Raw genomic sequence first — 18,660 nt, 5'->3', positions numbered from 1 at the left:
GCATCGTTGGCCAACTATGGTCGCAAGTTCATCGCAATGTCCACTGAACTCTATTGGTAACGACGGAACTTGCGACCATAGTTGGCAAACGATGCCTTCGGGAAACGCACCCCAGGGTGGTCACTTCAGTCAAGCTCGTGCATGAGTAATGACGTCATCCATAGCAACGAAGACTCACTCTTAGTTTCGGAGTTGTCATTTTTCTTTACTAAGAGTAGGTCTGAAAGGCGTTGTGAATAACTTTTAAGAGAAAACTCCTAGCTAAAATCTTTTAGTGCGATTTAGGAGTACTCCTAGTGGTAAGATAAAATGCTTTGTGAAAACGGCCCCAGGTCATTAACCTTCATAATTTTGTTCATTCACTAAGCAAAGTTTAACTTGTGACTACTGATACCATCTCCCTTTAAAGCAAACACTTGTATCGATTGTTAAGAGTATCTCATATGATCACTACTATCTAGACTCTAAACCTTCCCTAGCAATAATTTTGATCATAACAAAATTGCCTAACTCAGGAATGTGTGGAATGTCAGTAGTGGTATATTTTTCATCCCATTGCTGTTGAGCTTCTCGCACTTTCTTATTATTGTCTTTGGTAGCTTTGTCCAGCATTGTGAAATAGTGTCGTAACTTCTCTTGGAACAAAGTAGAATCTCCTCCTGTTCCCGCAGGTGGCGGTGCATCAAGAGGTAGAATCATTGCTCCTCCAGTCATCAGTTACGAATAAATCCCTCTATAAGCTGACGAACTTGTTCTTCTGTCCACACCTTCCCTTGAGAGGTTTCATCATGATTTTGCACATTGACTTGTTTAAATGATGGACCTTGACCTTCTGCTCCACCTCCTTTAGCCCGACAATCTTTTCTTAAGTGACCACGCTTTCCACAGTTGCTGCAAATCTTCAACCACTTCTCTGTGTTTATGTTGTATTGAACTGTTGCCACTGCTCTTCGATTTGGCTGGTTTCCTTCCTCATTGTTTGATCTCATAGCCATCTCTAATCGCCCAGCCCATTGCATAATGTGGTCAAATGTTTCACCTGGGTTGACTCCAAGTGATAAGGCTCGTTGGTCTAAGGACGCTCAGTAGGTGTGTGGCTCTCCTGACCTTCTCCTGAACATCACCTGAGATCTCCAGCTGCTGCTTCACCTCTTTAATGTCCTTCTGAATGTTAGACAGCACATTATTGGTCTTATAAATGTTATTCTGAATATCAGAGATCCTGGATTGATAATCAGACACCTTCCTGCTGTTCTCCTTCACTTAGGAGTTGGTTTGTTTGAGTTCTTCTTCAGCATCCTTTAAGTTTACTTTCAAAATGCATTATACAATATATTTTGTACAAAGTATAGCTAAGTTTTATTTGTCTAATAATGTACATTTGTTATTGAAGACAAAGTATGCATTTAGTAGTTTTGGAATAAGCCAAAGGTATTAATGAGCCTATAGTTTATACTCATATTTATCACTCCACGATAGCCTAATGGGCAAGTGCGCTGATGTGCTGCGGGAGACCCGAGTTCGAGGATCTTTCCTGATCCCGTCTCTCTCTCTCACACCTCACTTTCCTGTCTAGCTACTGTCCTATTCCAATAAAAGGCAATAACGCCAAAACTATCACTAATCAAGCATGTAATTAGTCTCTACACAGGCATATACTTTTAGTATACTTGAAATTGTTCCAATTTAGTTCACTAAATACACAAAGGTATGCTTTACTACAATTTTATTACAACTAAAATATACTTAGTACAAAAATAGTTGTTTCAAAAAAGCACACTTCAAGTTAACTAATCATTAACACTCTTGAAGTATAATGATAATTAGTCTGGCTGCAAGTATACTTTGCATTTTTAGGGTTATTTACTGGAAAAATCACTGACTAAGCAAAAACTGTGCAGTGGCCACGCAAACTTCTCAGATACTCTTGACCTTTGTAATCACATGCCATTGAGGCCTCAAACACATCTGGCTTTTATAGTGTTCAAACTAGTTCTACAATTGTTTTCTATTGGATAAATAAAATATTTCATCATTGTTTGAATACAAAACGTTAAGATTAACTATTAGGAACATTATCTGTCTTTTCTTAATTTCTGGAAATTAATTTATTCATTTTTAAATTAATTTGTAATCCCCCTCTGCCCTATTATAAAATATGTATACAATATGTTTTATTATTGTTATTATAAAAATATTGGGAGTAGTTGAACTGCATAAAAAGTTATCACAAAAAAATTATAGAAACACATTTTTTTTATTTTATGTATGAGACATTAGTACATGATTAAATGTGGAAAAGAATCCAGATTTCAATTGAAAGTACATAAAACATTTATTTTTTCCTATGATAAATGAGACATTATAAATGACTGGGAAAAAAAGTAATGGAAAAAACACGCAATGGAAAAATTAAAAGTGAAAAATTCAACTATTTAACGTTATCATATATTCCAGTGTATAGTTTACATGTACATTAGCATAGGTTGTTTTAATATTATGAAGAGTGGTATTCTCTTTGCTAAACCCCCACACAGTCTAATATAAAACAATTCATGCTTTATTGGACATAAATCAATGAAGAGAACAAACTAGGACCACATACATTCTTAGGATTAATTATGTTCAAGGAGCTTGTAGTTTTAGGCTGTATTCAGCCCAGCTTCTTTTCTGATATTTCGAGCAGTTTCTGCCAGATCTTTCAATCCTTCTCTCAAGAGGTACTGAGTCGTCATGAAGGATATTCCTGCTGCAACAGCACTACCCACACCTGGAAGGAGACTAAATAAATATTCAACAGTAGCAACGGTAGCGAGTGAAGCAGAAACAGAAACTCTGGTCACAGCTTTTTCTTTGATGGCAGCAACTAACTTTGATTTGGCCATATATTTCAGGTGGGGCTTGTTCACTCTTTCTGAAAGCCTTGACAGTGATCTGTCATCCAAACCAAATGAATAGTAGCACCTTAAGAGGAAACCCAACACTATAGCTGCATCACATGCTACTGAAAGACCAGGCACAGGGACCACTGCTATACCACCAGAGGCAAGAGATGCAGCCCAGATCATGCGTTCGAAGAATTTGATCTTCTTCTCGAGAGAAGCTGCGGAGCACACTGGCCAGGCTTGTAGAAGAGCAGATCTCTTATGGGCCGGAAGCTCTTCTTCGAGAGTGTTTTGAAGTATTTCAAAATCGTATTTCTCCAAGTTATGAGATGATATCAAGAAGATTTTAGGTTCTCCCATTTCTTTTAGGTTTTTTTGACAGTCCTTTCTTATTTCGGAAAGAACTTTCTGCTCATCAAATCCCTTTTTACTTTCCTCTGCTCTGATGTCATTGTCAATCTTGGAACGAGCAAAGTAAAAGTTTTTCTTCTGCTTTTTTATTTCTTTAGCCAGCATGATGTCAAACTGTGTGAACCTTTCTGAGTTAAGGATAATGAAGAAATCATAGTCCTTAAATTTGACATCTTTAAGGTATTTATCTGCTTTGAAGTTTGGTGATCCTATTCCAGGCAGGTCCCAGATCTTCACATTTGGCATTGCAGGATGTTCATACATGGTGGCTTCCATTGTAGTTTCCGTAACTCCAGTAGGTGCTGCTCCCTCATCATCTTCACTTATCCCTCTAAGTGCATTTACAAAGGAGGATTTCCCAGATCCTGTCTTTCCAGTCACGGCGATGCTAAGTGAGACATTTAACATCTGATCAACTGTTTCTTTAGCTTTTGCTGTAGCTTTTTCCAGGGTGGACTCGCCTGATGCCTTTACTGCCTCAGCAACAGCAGAGTCTTGAGTTGCCATGATCTAAACAGCAAATGTATATTAATTAATTGAATGTATACATTAATTTAACACTTGCTCAGAATTAGTGACATAATACTTATTTAGATCATATAATTTAGTTTAATCTAACTTACAACAATGAAATCTAATTACCTTAATTTCTTGGTTCCAGCAGTAGACCTGTTTATAGTGTGTCTGTCTTCAGTTACTTTTTTTAAGGACAAAATCTGCATCTGAAACCAATATGACACATTTATGAACCAATATGAAACAAAATAACAACAAATGTAACTACTGTACAAAGTCAAAAGAAAATCACAGAGGTCAAAAGTAGTTCTGATTTTTTTTATTTTATATCATGAAAATTGTTTTATATTTGTCATATATTATTTGGTGATAAGGTGTTATTAAGATGCATTTTCAACGTAACTCAAACTTTTTCGAAACATATATTGGATTTCTGTAACTTGTGTACTGTAACACCCCAAATGTAAAAATGCCTTCTTAAGTTTGTCCAGGGAGTTTTTGTTGATCTTAACTTATTTACTTAACTTATTTGTTAAAGATAAATGTAAAGATAAAGATAAATCTACGATTATGATGTATGTAGGCTTTTACATATTTAATCTATATATTTTTTAAGTAGTTAAAAATGTATTGTAGTTTTTAAAACTACATAGCTTGAATTCCTCACAGCTTGTCTGTACAAGTTTTCACTCATTTAATTGAGTGTCACTGTGAAGAAGCGGACCTGATCTGGCGCTGGCGGTGAAAAAGCACTGGCACACACTTGGTTCTTATAAATAAAAAATTTATAATAATAAAAATAAAAATACTAAAAAAGTATATAGCCTATGTTAAAGGTTTACAGTAGCCTATAGGGTCCAAACTAGCACGTCTAATAAAAAATTTGTTTTTGTAACATTAGTTACACATTATGTAAAAGAAAATGCATTCTTAATATTTTAAATAAAGTATTTATTGATTGTTATTATTATACCATTTAAATGTAATGTTTTCTTTTTCTTTTTTCTTTTTTACAATTTGTATCCTAGGCGTATATAAATATATCTCCCATGAAAATAACATGTCAGGAGAATAACACAAGAACATTTACTCTGTGGTCAGCATCTTTCTAACAGGTTTAAATACGGGCTAAAAACTGTCAGCGTTCTGTCACTTCTGTCTAGTTTATTTCTGGGTTTTATGGAACACTCCTGTATTTTCTTGTCTTTGTCTGAGCTCGCGGTTTCGAGCCATGCGCTCTCGTCTGTACTATGCCTTGTTACATCCGGCACTTCGGTCTAGTTTGGTTTCGGTTCTGTGTTGGGATTCAGACACTCATGCTCCGTGTGTTTGTATTCTGTTGTGAGCGCACAGGGTGAGCTTACACTCGTTCTCTTGCGCTCTGTTCTGCCTTGTGAGCATGCGTCGTGAGTTTTTGTGTTCTGTGTAGCAGTTTGAGTTTACACCAGCCACATGCTTTCATGTCCTGATTTGTCTTGTGATTTACACTGGCTGTGTGCTTTCATGTTTTCATATGCTTATGAGTTCTCATTTGCTGGGTGTTCATGTCTGGTTTTGTGCGAGCACATGGCTTGTGATTTTTTTTTACTGGGCATGTGCTTGTTTTTGTCTAGTTGGTGTGAGCACATGGCTTGTCCTGTGTTTCCTTTTGCCATGTGCTCTCCAGTTGATTGTATAACCCTGCACATCTTGTTACCAGATTATTAGTTAATTTGCCCAGACTGATCTCATGAAATGAGAGCAACATCATCTGCAAAAACTTCCGGTGGCGCTGCTCTGCTGGCGACCCGGACTCGCGTGCTGCTGCTGCTGCTGTTTTTATTTTTGCTTTACGTATTTTAGACGAGCACTATGGCGTTATATGCACAAGGACTATTACTTGTACTGATTGTCTGGCAGTTTTTAAGGATGTGCCAAACTTTTCCACAATCGATGGGTGGATTACCAGTCATCTACTCCAGAGACATGCTGCTGTCTCTCCGTTACCCGAGAACAACATCGCCGCCCGCGGATTTACTCAACCTGCCGGAGGAATTTAAAATCCTGCCGTTTCGCGGGAAACTACGGAAGAGAGGCCGGCGTGGGGGGACCCGACAGCGTCTCCGCCGGAGAGGCAGTAGACCTCCGCTGCCCGGTATGATCTTGAGCAACGTTCGCTCTCTAAAAAACAAAATGGAGGAGCTTCGTATCAACATGAGAGTATGTTTTGAATACCGTGAGGCGGGCTTGCTGGTATTTACTGAGACTTGGCTACACGAAGACATCCCCAATTCCTTGATCGAGCTGGAGGGTTTCTCCCTAGTCCGTGCAGACAGGGAAAAAACTTCGGGGAAAAGCCGAGGAGGAGGTATCTGTGTGTTTGTGAGTGACAGCTGGTGCAGGAATTATTCTGTGAGAGAGACTGTTTGCTGCCCTGATATTGAACTGCTGTGTATCTCTTTAAGACCCTTTTACCTCCCGAGGGAGTTCGGCAATATTATAATTTGCTCAGTGTATGTGCCACCCAGCGGGAATGCGGCCCGAGCTGCAGCTCGAGTCGCAGACTGTGTTCACCACCAACTGCAACGCACGCCGGGAGCCCCTGTCTTCATTCTTGGAGACTTCAATCACTGCAAATTGGAATTTTCGCTTCCTGGATTCGAACAATACGTCAAGTGCGGCACCCGAGACAACAGAGTGTTGGACAAATGTTACGGTAATATAAAACATGCATACAGGGCCAGTCCAAAGCCCCCTTTGTCAAACTCTGACCATAATGCACTCCATCTTATACCTATATACAAGACTGTTTTGAAGAGCAGCAAACCTGTAACCAAGACAGTGACTGTATGGTCGAATGACAGTATTGAGACATTGAAGGGCTCATTTCTCTGTACTGACTGGGACATTTTTCATGATCTGTGTATTGACGAGGCCACTGACACTATCACGGATTATATTAAATTCTGTAAGGATTGTGTGGCCTCTAAGAAGGTTATTACAATCTATCCTAACAATAAGCCATACATAACCAGAGAGTTAAAAATCTGTATTAACCGGAAAAAAATGGCTTTTAGGAATCATGATAAGATGGGGGTGAAATCAGTTCAAAAGGAGCTTAATAAGTTATTAAGGGATGCAAGACGGAAACATAAAGATGTCATAGAACAGAACTTTGCCTCTATGGACTCTAAAAAACTTTGGGTTTCCATGAAATCTGCAACAAATATGATAACACATAAAAAGGGCCTCACAACATATGATGAGCAGAGTAAAGCAGATGAACTGAATGATTTCTTTTTGAGGTTTGATACACATGATTTTTCATTGGAATGCAATAATGTATTACAGTCATTAACAAGTGATCTGTGTTCTAGAATAGTTATTGATCCCCTCATAATTCAGTCAATCTTTAGCCATGTATGTAAAAAAAAATCTGCAGGCCCGGATGGCATCTCTGCTTTCCTCCTTAAAACTTTCGCTGCAGAGTTAACCCCTGCATGGTGCCCTGTGTTTCAGAGGTCTGTAGATTCCAATCTGGTCCCTGCCCTCTGGAAAAAATCCATCATTGTTCCCATTCCTAAGAAACCCTGTCCTACAGAAAACAACGACTATAGACCGGTGGCGTTAACGTCCGTTGTCATGAAATGTTTTGAAAAATACATGGTATCCTTACTGAAAGCTGAAGTCAACACAGAACTAGATCCACTACAGTTTGCGTATAGGCAGGGGAGGAGTACTGATGATGCAATTAATAGCATCACCCACCTAACTCTTAAACACCTGGAGGATCCTAAAGCTTATGTACGCCTTTTGTTCATTGATTTTAGCTCTGCTTTTAACACATTACAGCCTCATCTGCTTTTACAGAAAATGAGTCAGATGAATGTTAACTCTTTTATTATTAAATGGTTTTATTCTTTTTTAACAGAGAGAACTCAAACTGTTAGGATTAACAACTCGCTTTCAGAATCAAAACGCATCAGTACAGGCGCGCCTCAGGGTTGTGTAAGTTCACCCGTCCTGTTCACCCTTTATACTAACGACTGCACCAATAGTCTCCCGGGCAACTTGTTTTTTAAATTTTCTGATGACACTGCCATTCTTAGTCTGCTTGACCAGAACTCAGATCCATCGCTGTACTGTATGGAAGTTAATAAATTTGTTTTGTGGTGTGACAAAAACTATCTTACAATCAACACAAAAAAAACAGAGGAGATGGTGTTTGACCCTCGGTCGGTGGGGGATCATACCCCTTTGACCATTCATAGAGAGGATATAAAACAGGTCACTTCATATAGGTATCTGGGTATCCACCTGGATAACCGCTTAAGCTGGAGTGACCATGTAGATTATGTTTGTTCCCGTTTACAGCAGAGACTGTATTTTTTACGTAGACTAAGGGTGTTTGGTGTCAGTCAGAATATTATGTTTTTATTTTATCAGGCAGTGATAGAAAGTGTCATCAGGTATGGGATGACAGCGTGGTTCGGCAATCTCTCCACACAGTCAAAATCAAAGTTGCAGCGCCTGGTACAGACTGCTATGAAGGTGATGGGGAGGACTGAAAAGCTCTCCCTTCAGTCCATTTATGAGCAGTCTGTACTTAAACAGGCGCAGAGAGTTTTGTCGGACCCGTCCCACATTCTTCGAAAAGAATATGAACTCTTGCCGTCTGGTAGAAGGTACAGAATACCAAAAACTAGATTGAACCGGTTTAAATACTCCTTCGTACCAGTTTCCACCAAAATTTTAAATCAAAATCTAAATTAGAAGTTGTGTGATGATTTGTATGTGATAGGCCTGAGGTATGTGCAATAATCTTGTGTGCTGTACTTTTTATTAATGTTAACTTTAGCTATTTATATTTGTGTATGTATGTTGTTGTGTATTATTTCTATTTCCTATGTGTATTTATTGTTTGTAAAGGCAGCAATGGCACTAAGCACTTTTGAGTCCACAACAAATTTCCCCCAGGGGACAATAAAGTATAAAGTATAAGTATAGTAAGTATAAGTATAGAAATGGCGTATGTATGACACGCCAAATCGTATTTCCATTTTTGGCGTGTTATCAACACGCATAATCACTTTTCAGCGTGTTTATCAACGCCGTTGACTTACGTTACATTACTATATATAATTAATATGACCTACCCCAACCGCATCCCTAAACCTACCCATCACTGGGGTTAATACCATTTATGAGTGTTCCCCTATAGGGGTGCAACGGATCAAAAAACTCACGGATCGGATAATTTTTCGGATCAGCAATAAACCTTTTTTTTTTTTTTTTTTTTATTAACACTTTTAAATTATTAAATTAAAATATATAAAATCAACTTAAAGTGCACAAGGCATACCGTAATATCTTCTTTTTAACATAATTAATGAAAAACAACTTAGAGGTCGGCTATCGCGCCGGCGCGATAGGCTCGATTTTTTCCGTATGAGTGCAAAAAAATAATAAAATAAAAATATTAATTTTTATCTTATATGCTTGTGTTATACATCAATCTCTCCTGTTAAGTGTGTATTATTTTTGTGTATACTCACAATAAAAACAAAGTGTTGTGCTTTTCGCCAAATAAAGAAAAATAAACACGAAGCGAGTTCTGCCTTCTCTCTGTCCGTGTAGTCCATTCTGAAACGCGTCCGAAAATGAATCATAACTCAGCGAATACTTCTCACACAGGCACGTGAGATGTCTTTATGAAGCTTGAAATCTCTTCTTTTAAATGAAGTAATTTATATAAAAAACAAATGTTTTCAACTCATGTAATCCGTTTGAAAGCAAGGAGAGGTACCGTTTTTCCTTCTGCCTCATTATCTCTATAATGTGCTGAGGCTGCCCCGCCCCCGACGCGATTCACATGTAAATAGTTAGGTGATCTAGTATGCATCGCATACGCCCCTCGTTCAATGCCATAAAAACACAGTTTCTTCATTAGACTTACTGATAGTTCATCGCGTTTTAAATATGAAACGCTTCTCTGGTAATAAAGACGCCCTTCAGATGATTCTGGACAGCGAGGAAGAATGCACCTTTTACTCAGAGAAAGATTGTAACTCAGACGACAAACGGCAGAATATTGAAGAGCGAATTCCGCCGAGAACACAATTTCGGAGTAAGTTTTACTTAAAAGTCTTTTGTCTTTTATTTTTCGTGTTCGCATTTATGAGGAAAAAACAATATTACGTGACAGTTCTCCATTTTTTAGGACGCGAGCGCTCTAAAAAAAGCACTGAAAGACTTTCGAATTTCGTTTTGTATCAATTATATCTTAATTTTAGTAATTTTTTCATTAACAAATATGAGCCGATCCAAACAAACCTGTGAAACGCCCACATCAGCTGGATAACACACACCGCGAGTTCACTTTCAGACATATGTACTTTACGATGCTGTGATAGATGTAAACAAAATCTTAAAAAGGTCATTATAAGCCTTCTCTTTAAATAATTTTATTAAGCTTTATTAGTGACACATTTGGAAAGAGAATATATTCCAAATCTGAAAATACAGTATGAGAACAATTAACTGCACAATTACTAGAAATGTTTACCTTGGATATTGTACAATTTGCAAGCAAAATTTGTGGAAAAAACAACAAACCAGTTAAATATTGTCCTTGCATTCTTGTGGCTCAGTCACACACCTGAATGAAAGGCTCATTACGTACAGTATGCAGCCTCATTATGCGGGCCCCATTGACTCTGCAGGTGTGAATCACGCCCACCCGCATATGGCCTTTCCAAACAAAAAGTGTTTTACAAGATTTAAATCAATGTATTGTGTTATGTGAATGATTAGGCAGGATGATTTTCACATAATTTTGAAGAAAAAATTCTAGGCAACGACATCCATTAGTCAAAAGTCTTATTTACATATATTTAGAATGTGTTTTATGGCCTTATTTCAGAAACTTTAGTTCCCTTTCGTAAAGGGAACTCCCGCTGCATCGATACTCGATACTTTGGGGAATGCCTTCGGCATGAAGCGTCTGAAGTCAACTATGGAACTATTCCAATCTTGATTGGTGCAACATCACCCGCGACGTCGCATGTGACGGTGATCCGGAAGCTACAAAAGGGTCACAGGAACCAGGAAATGTTAGCTTCTGGTCTTCAGCAAGCGCTCTATGTCATCTTGTCTGTTCTATTTGGTGTTGTTTGTCCCGTGAAAAAGAGTATTATTTATGGCGAAAAAAGAGAAGCTATTCAGGCAGTGTGCGTCCCCTTGCCCACGTTATTTAAGCGAGGATGACACACACACGCTTTGTGTAGTTTGTCTGGGAGTGGAGCATGCACGGGCGGTGCTCGAGGGCGCTGTCTGTGCAAACTGTTTTCAATGAAAAAGCTCCGCTCCCGTTTGAGCCTGTTCGATCAATTAGATCAGGCTCGCGTTTCCAGTGCATCAGGTCCCGCGTCTGTTGAGGCAGCGCGCCGCTTGTATGCATGTGATTCGCACGTGGGGCTGGCATATGATACTGAGACGGTTGCGACCCTTTCTCAGTGTTTATTAACCAGCTCCACTGGTCTCGCGCACGGTTCGGAAGCCCGCGCTGCGGCTTCTTCCGACCGTGTTAAAGACACAGCGTTTGATTTATCTGGCTCCGAGGAGTTGGATATTATCTATTAACACTGAATCACGTGGATATGGGGATTCGCCACCCCATATTCCCGCTAGTGAGGAGTTGCTGGAGGTTGTAATCAGGGCAGTGGTTAAATTAAATGTTAAATGGCCATATAATAAGCAAGAAGCGACTAAGAAAAATAAAATGAATGAGCGCTTCCTGCAGACCCAGTCACAATCTCCGTGTCAGAGCCTTCCCTTTTTCACTGATCTCCATACTGAGGTATCAAGATCGTGGAAAAATCCATTTTCATCTCAATTACTTTCCCCCATGTATATATTTACTCATCCATTAGGGAATCTAATGAAAATGGTTATTAGGTGATGGCTCGGGTTGAGGAATATTTTGCGAAATATTTTCTCCCCGACATTGCGTCACCCCTGATAGCTCAGACACTTCCCTCCAAATCTCGTACATCGAATTTGTTAGGGAAAGCATATATATATGGCGGTGGTCGAGCTGGTGCATGCCCACACACGATGGGGTTATTACAGGCATACCCGGCTGACCTCCTCAAGCAGGTGGACTATAACTGGGAGGTCTCACTCTATATTACTGAATTTCGTAGAGTAGCTGACTTATCTCTCCGTATTATTAAAGAGACGGCCCGTGCTATTGGCCGTTCTATGGCAGCACTAGTCGTCTCAGAGAGACATTTATGGCTTAATCGCTTGTGGATTGGGGAGAAAGACAGGGCTTTCCTTCTCGATGCTCCACTTTCACCTTCTGGCCTCTTTGGTGACGCGGCAAGAACCGTTGTCGAGAGGCTTCAGGAGACAGAGCGACAATCAGCTATCCCCAGTTGTCAGTCCAGGTCTCATGGGGTTGCTGCCAGGGGGTAGCCTCATGGGACAGCCGCCAGCTCCTCATATTTTGAGAGGGTTCCCTCTTGTCCCCCCCCGTATAAGGCTTGGGGCCAGAGGAAACATTCTTGCACGAAGCTCTCCATACCGAAGACAGGTCTGAGGACTGTCTCTCGGGCTAAGACGGCTTCAACTAAGAGGTCTTGTCGTAACACGCAGACCCTTTTGGGCGTTCCCCCAGGAGAGCGAGTACAGGAGTCTCGCCCCCTTATGCAGCCCTTAGGAAATCGATGTTCGCTTCCCGCCGCCGATGGCGCTTCGGGACACATCGGCTTCCAGCGAACACAAATCGCAGTATCTGCCCGAAGACGTTGCGGCACTGTCGAGTTCGCCGCCTCTCAGGAGGTCTGTAGAGAGCATATTTCGGTTAGTTCCTGCCAGTTAGCTGCTTCAGGTCACCGAAGCCATTTGGAAATTTATAGCCGAGGCCAGTCTCGAGGGACTGGTCCCCATAATGGCATATTTAGACACCCCGAGGGGTCTTCAAAATATAGCCTAGGGGGTCCTGCTTACAGTGGAGCTAATACAAATATTATCTACTAAGGGTGGTTCACATGTCGGCCAGCCCCGAGCAGGGTCGGTTTTTGGAACAGGAAGTCTAGTCCCTCTTAACACAGGAAACCTCAAAGTGGGCTCTTCCTTGGTTTACGGGAGCCTGGGTTCTACAGCTGGCACTTCATAGTTCCTATGAGGGGGGGAGTTAGGCCTTATTTTGGATCTCAGGGTACTGGATCAACCTCCGAGGGGGTTCAGATTCAAGTTACCGACTGTCAGTCAGACCAGCTCCGAGGACTGGTCTGTCTTGATAGATCCACAAGCTCCTTAACCCTCTGAGGTCGGCAAACGCGCCGGCGCGTTTTGCTGGATTTTCTCCACATTGTAGCACTATAAACTTAAATTACTCCGTCATTTATGGTCATACAGAAAAAAGAAAAATATAAAAATGATCTGTGATATTTCTACTTTTGTATGTGTCCACTTACAATCAAATCAAAACATTGTGCTTTTGTAAAATAAAGAAAATATACAGGGTGTGTGCGTTCTGCCTCTCCGTCGCGGTGAACTTTTTTTTCTTGAGCACGTCTATAAACTGAAACAAAACTCAGCGAATACTTGTCACACATTTATGAGCCATATACCTTTATAAACATTTAAGTGTGTACTTTTAAATGATCGGGTTCGAAACGAAAACAAATATTTTCTGTTTAAGTAATTTGTATAAAACCAACAAGATGTCCAGCTTCTCAAACGCTTGCTCATTAAAGATAATTTGGCCACGCCTACTCGCGCAAAAGAGATTCACATGCAAATATCCACATGGAACGGGAATGCGCTCGTTACCTCAACAACAAAACACCAAAACACTTCACTTCACTTTTCGTCGAGTTTGAAAGACGCGCCAGAGCTTACATTGGATTTAGGCTACCTCAGAAGAAGAATAACGCGATTTGAAGACAAGAAAGATTTAAGGTAAGAAATTTTTCCATATTAGTTTGTTATTGTTGCATAAATGTCACATTGCAGTTGAACTGTTGCTAGATATATGGGGAATATTATAATATTTAGACCCGTGTTTACTGTTAGGCCTACTGTGTTTGTGGATATCTGGTCAAACGTAGATATGTATGGTAAACATAATGTTTTATATTTGAGCTCGATCGCGTTTGAATGTATCAGATTTTGCAGCGCGATCGCATTTGAATGTATCAGATTTTGCAGCGCGATCGCGTTTGAATGTATCATTTGAAAATTTGAAAAGCAAAACACCAAACGGCTTCATGTTTTTACTATTATCTCATTTCATAACGAATCGAAACATTTGAAGTAACATGATAATCAATATATTTTTCTCTAGCTTGGTTGTTACTGAAATATTTTGGAAGATTTATACTGCTATCTATTGTTATTATTATTTTACCCAGCACTGCGCATAGCTTATGCCTACAAGGCACAACAAACCTGGTCTTCATTATATTATATAAACGTGTGTGTGTGTGTGTGTGTGTGTGTGTGTGTGTGTGTGTGTGTGTGTGTATTTTGTGAATTTTAAAAAGCAATTTTAACCAGAAAAATCTAATATTTATTTCCAAAATCGTGCAGGCCTTTCTCTTGATATCAGTATGTTCACTTTTTTTTCAGGGTCCAGATGCCACTGAGTCCTGCCGACTTCAACATTCACATGAGTCTCTGGAACATGAACATGGTAAAGTGAAAATCAAACACCTTGAAAATGAAAGGTATGTACAATGTTTTTAGGAATGGCACAAAGGTCTGTCTTTCAATAAGTGCTTTTTTGCCATTTTGTTGTGTATATTTGCATTATGTTGTGTAAATAAATCTAAACAATTTAAAAGCCATTCTTTTTTAACCCTTTAAAACCGGATGTGTCGTCGACGACACAGCCAACCAAGCTGTATTCATGTCACTGTAACTCTTCAACCGTTTGCACTATCAAAATAATTTAAATAGTTCCTGAAAGTAGACATCATGCGCTTTTCGCCAATATATGGCTTATTACGGTAATGCCATGGTTTCCGTCTACAAATGACAGCAGCGCGGGATGGAAGGATTTGAACAGAGAGATACGACGCGCGGCAGGTTTGAGTGTTTTGGATTGCATAAAATAATAAAAGAAACAAACAAATACATGGCGAAATAAGTGTTAGACAGCAGAAGAGGGGATTGGGATGATTTTTTATGAAATTTGGGAGGCGGATGGCCGTTACTCTTTCACGTATCTAAGCATGTAGTGCGTGCATGTGTGATACGACGCGCGGCAGATTAGAGTGTTTTGGATTGCATAAAATAATAAAAGAAACAAACAAATACATGGTGACAGCAGAAGAGGGGATTGGGGTGATTTTTAATGAAATTTGGGTGGCGGATGGCTGTTACTCTTTCACGTATCTAAGCATGTAGTGCGTGCATGTGTATGTGTGCGTGCCTATGAATGCGTGCATTTGTATGTGTGCGTGTATGAAAAAAAGTGTCCAAAATGAAAACTGTGCAACCCAATGTCACAAAAAAGACTTGTATATATGTAGTATAGTTCATTTTTCAACTTTAAAGTGTTAGTTTCTTTCGTTAAGGATTTTTTCAGTTTTTTTCTAAATAAAAATCAGTAAATTTATTCTCGTTTTTTTTATTTTTGTCTATTTGAATTCTATTTACAAACTCACCACACACAATAATGGTCAATAACTGTAATTTGTTGAAAGCTTATCTTTTTCTGAAAAAGATGACACCTTGCACATGAAGATAGCACATTGTTTTAGAATTTTACAGTCACAAAATCAAATTATGTGAAAAACACTGTTTTAGCTTCAGGTTCTAAAGGGTTAAATCACCTCATTTACAGTATTGTGCAAGGTTGCTCAGAATGATAGGGGCCCTGATAGCTCCTAATAGGGCCATTAGGGAGTGTCTTTGTCTTTCTCAGGTGAGAAAAGCCATACATATTAATGAGCTCTCGCATAAGGCTTATTCACACAAAACGCGTCGTAAAATAAAATAAAAAAATATTGTCTTCTCTGAATGAGCAGTCAGGGTGATTTTCACATAGTTTTGCAGCAAATATTCTAGGCTATGTCATACAATTTTCAAAAGTCTTGTGAAGAAATAATAATAGGGGTTTCATGGCCTTATTTCAGTGAGAATTTTTTTTTGTATTTTAACAAACCACGCATAAATGTCATTATCTCAAAACTGCAAACTTTTACAAACATATTGCTGATATATTATTGTAGCAGAGTTTGTGCTGAATACAGTGTAATTAGACTTTAGCCATGAAAATGTCACAAGTAACAGAAATAACCAGAAATGTCAGAGCATGTCAGAACACCTCCAGGGCCCAGAAAACAGCTCAGACCCCAGAGGGTTAACTCCTCTTTCCCTTCTAACCCCATCACAGGAAGTTTCCGAGATCCGCTTTTGGGGGGAAAAGCGCATCAGTTCTGGACTCTTCCAGTCCGCCTAGCCTTATCCCCTCGCACCTTCACTAAATGTATGGACACGGCCCTTGCTCCATTGAGACTTCAGGGGGTCCGTATCTTATAGATGACTGGCTCATTTTGGCTCAGTCAAAAATAACTAGCAATTCAACATCGAGATGTTGTTTTGCGCCATCTGAGGTGCGTGGGGTTGAGACTCAATGTGAAGAAAAGTTCCTTAACTCCTCTTCAGAGGACTACGTCCCTGGGAGTAGAGTGGGACTTAGTCACAATGCGGGCACAATTGTCTCCTGCTTGTATATTAGGCCAGGCTATCACTGTCAAACACTTTCAAAGAGTTTTGGGTCTTATGGCTGCAGCTTCCACGGTAGTACCCTTTGGTCTGCTCCATATGAGGGCCTTGCAGTGGTGGCTCAGGAACAAGGGATTTTCTCCTCTGGGAAACCCTTTTCGTACGATCAGAGTTACGCACAGATGCCTTCGTTCTCTTGTCGTATGGAAGAAACCATGGTTCCTGTCTCAGGGCCCGGTTTTGGGAGCACCATGTGAGAGAAAAACTCTGACCACGGATGCGTCCCTCACGGGCTGGGGTGCGGTTATGGAGGGCCGTTACACCCGAGGTACTTGGAAGGACCATCATCTCACATTGTATATTAATCGCTTGGAGATGTTGGCTGTATTTTTTTGCCCTGAGGTACTTCCTTGTAGACCTCAGAGGCCATCATGTTCTTGTTAGGACAGACAATATGTCGGTGGTCTCTTATATCAACCGCCAAGGAGGTTTGAGATCTCGCCCTCTTTGTAGACTGGCGCATCAAATTCTTCTTTGGTCCCAGGACAAATTTCTCTCTGTCAGATCTATTTATATTCCTGGGGTTGAAAATATGGGAGCAGACATCCTGTCGAGGCAGGGGCCGAGGCCCGGGGAAATGCGGCTCCACCCTGAAGTGGTTGAGCTTATATGGAGAGAGTTTGGCCGGGCGGAGGTTGACCTGTTCGCTTCTCATGAGAACTCTCATTGCCCGCTCTGGTACTCTCTCTCACATCCAGCTCCTTTGGGCTTGGATGCCACGGTACAGATGTGGCTGAGGTCACATCTGTATGCTTTTCCCCCGATCGCTCTGCTCCCTGGGGTTCTAGAAAGGGTCAGGAGGTACGGAGTGAGACTACTCCTTGTAGCTCCGTACTGGCCGGCCCGAATTTGGTTTTCGGACCTTATTAGTCTCTTGGAGAGTCCTCCATGGAAAATTCCTATTAGGAGAGATCTTCTGTCTCAGGCTGATGGTATATTATTTCATCCCCGACCAGAGTTATGGAGACTATGGGTCTGGCCCCTGAGGGGTCCCACCCATAATTAGGTTGCCCTTTCCACCGAGGTGGTCAGGACATCCATACTAGAACCCCACTCTACTAGGAACTAAACAATTAAGTTAGGGAGGGCATTGAACCCAGTTTATTACTGCCCACTGGCTTCAGTACTGGTGTTCCATCCCGCTCTCTAACGGGATCTCCTGTTCATGCTTAGGGCCTCTGTGGCGGCCTCAGTGCCCTCTGCAAGTCTCTAAGGGTGTTCTCGAAAGGACGTTCCCACTGAAACTCCATGTTCCTGTAGATTGGAGGATGAATCCTTTTCATCCAGCCTATTGGCATCAGGCTGATGGGTTATCCCTGGCACCCATCATGTCCTGTGGGTGAGGTATACCAATATATATTTGAGATATATAAGTATATATAGGAGAATCTATTGAGTCTGCTTCCTGCTCGTCTTACTCCCTGGAAGAGTGGTGGTGCTGCCCCCTCTTACTTGCTAGCGTGGGAGCCACTCAACGTTATTTTTGCCCTGTACTGAGGTACTTGTAGGCAATGTTAAGATTCTTCAGGTATTCCATCCTCCATCGCATGTGTCGGATGGTCAAGGTCATAGCCTTTGAGGTTCCTACATTAGGACTCAGGCTGAGAGGAGTCAGTCCATCTAGTTATGCATCAAGGGTTAGGAGCTATTCCCTTTATTAAGAGTGCAGTTGGTTATCTAAAACCACTCATATTTGAAGTATAAGGTGCGCTTCTGCCTTCACCTCTCATCTAATATTTTCTACTGTCTGGGGCTCCCAGCCATGAGGTCAGTCGAGCCTCCGGCTCCAGACCTCCCCTTCTTGTACCAAATCTTATGACAAGCTAGTTTGGATCTGCCCTCTACTCATTCTATCGTCCGTGAGTGTACCAGAGGCTTTATACCAGGGCGTTTTTACTCTCAGTGTGGCGGCGTGGGTATTCGTTCCCCAAAGTATCGAGTATCGATGCAGCGGGAGTTCCCTTTACGAAAGGGAACGTCTCGGGTTACGTATGTAACCCTCGTTCCCTGAGTAGGGAACGAGACGCTGCATCCCTCGGCCACACTTTTCGCGCCCCTGAGAACGACT

The 18,660-nt window shown here is 40.8% G+C and overlaps 1 protein-coding gene across 1 annotated transcript in view; it reads right to left on the bottom strand.

The window, feature by feature from the left end:
- Positions 1–1,710: 1,710 nt before the first annotated feature.
- LOC308686981 (interferon-inducible GTPase 5-like) overlaps positions 1,711–18,660 on the bottom strand; it is a 29,392-nt gene continuing 12,442 nt past the window's right edge. Inside the window, exons 2-3 of the mRNA XM_081359139.1 lie at positions 3,939–4,018; positions 1,711–3,806 (exon numbers count right to left, since the gene is read on the bottom strand). Of these exons, the coding sequence (XP_081215265.1) occupies positions 2,643–3,803 (1,161 nt within the window). The 5' untranslated portion in view covers positions 3,804–3,806; positions 3,939–4,018 and the 3' untranslated portion in view covers positions 1,711–2,642. The remainder of the gene's footprint in view (positions 3,807–3,938; positions 4,019–18,660) is intronic.

Source organism: Scardinius erythrophthalmus (assembly GCF_964197995.2).
Source record: "Scardinius erythrophthalmus genome assembly, chromosome: 2".
Classification (NCBI taxonomy): Eukaryota; Metazoa; Chordata; class Actinopteri; order Cypriniformes; family Leuciscidae; genus Scardinius; species Scardinius erythrophthalmus.
The sequence above is the reverse complement of the archived record's forward strand: the minus strand, read 5'-3'. Positions and strand labels throughout refer to the sequence as shown.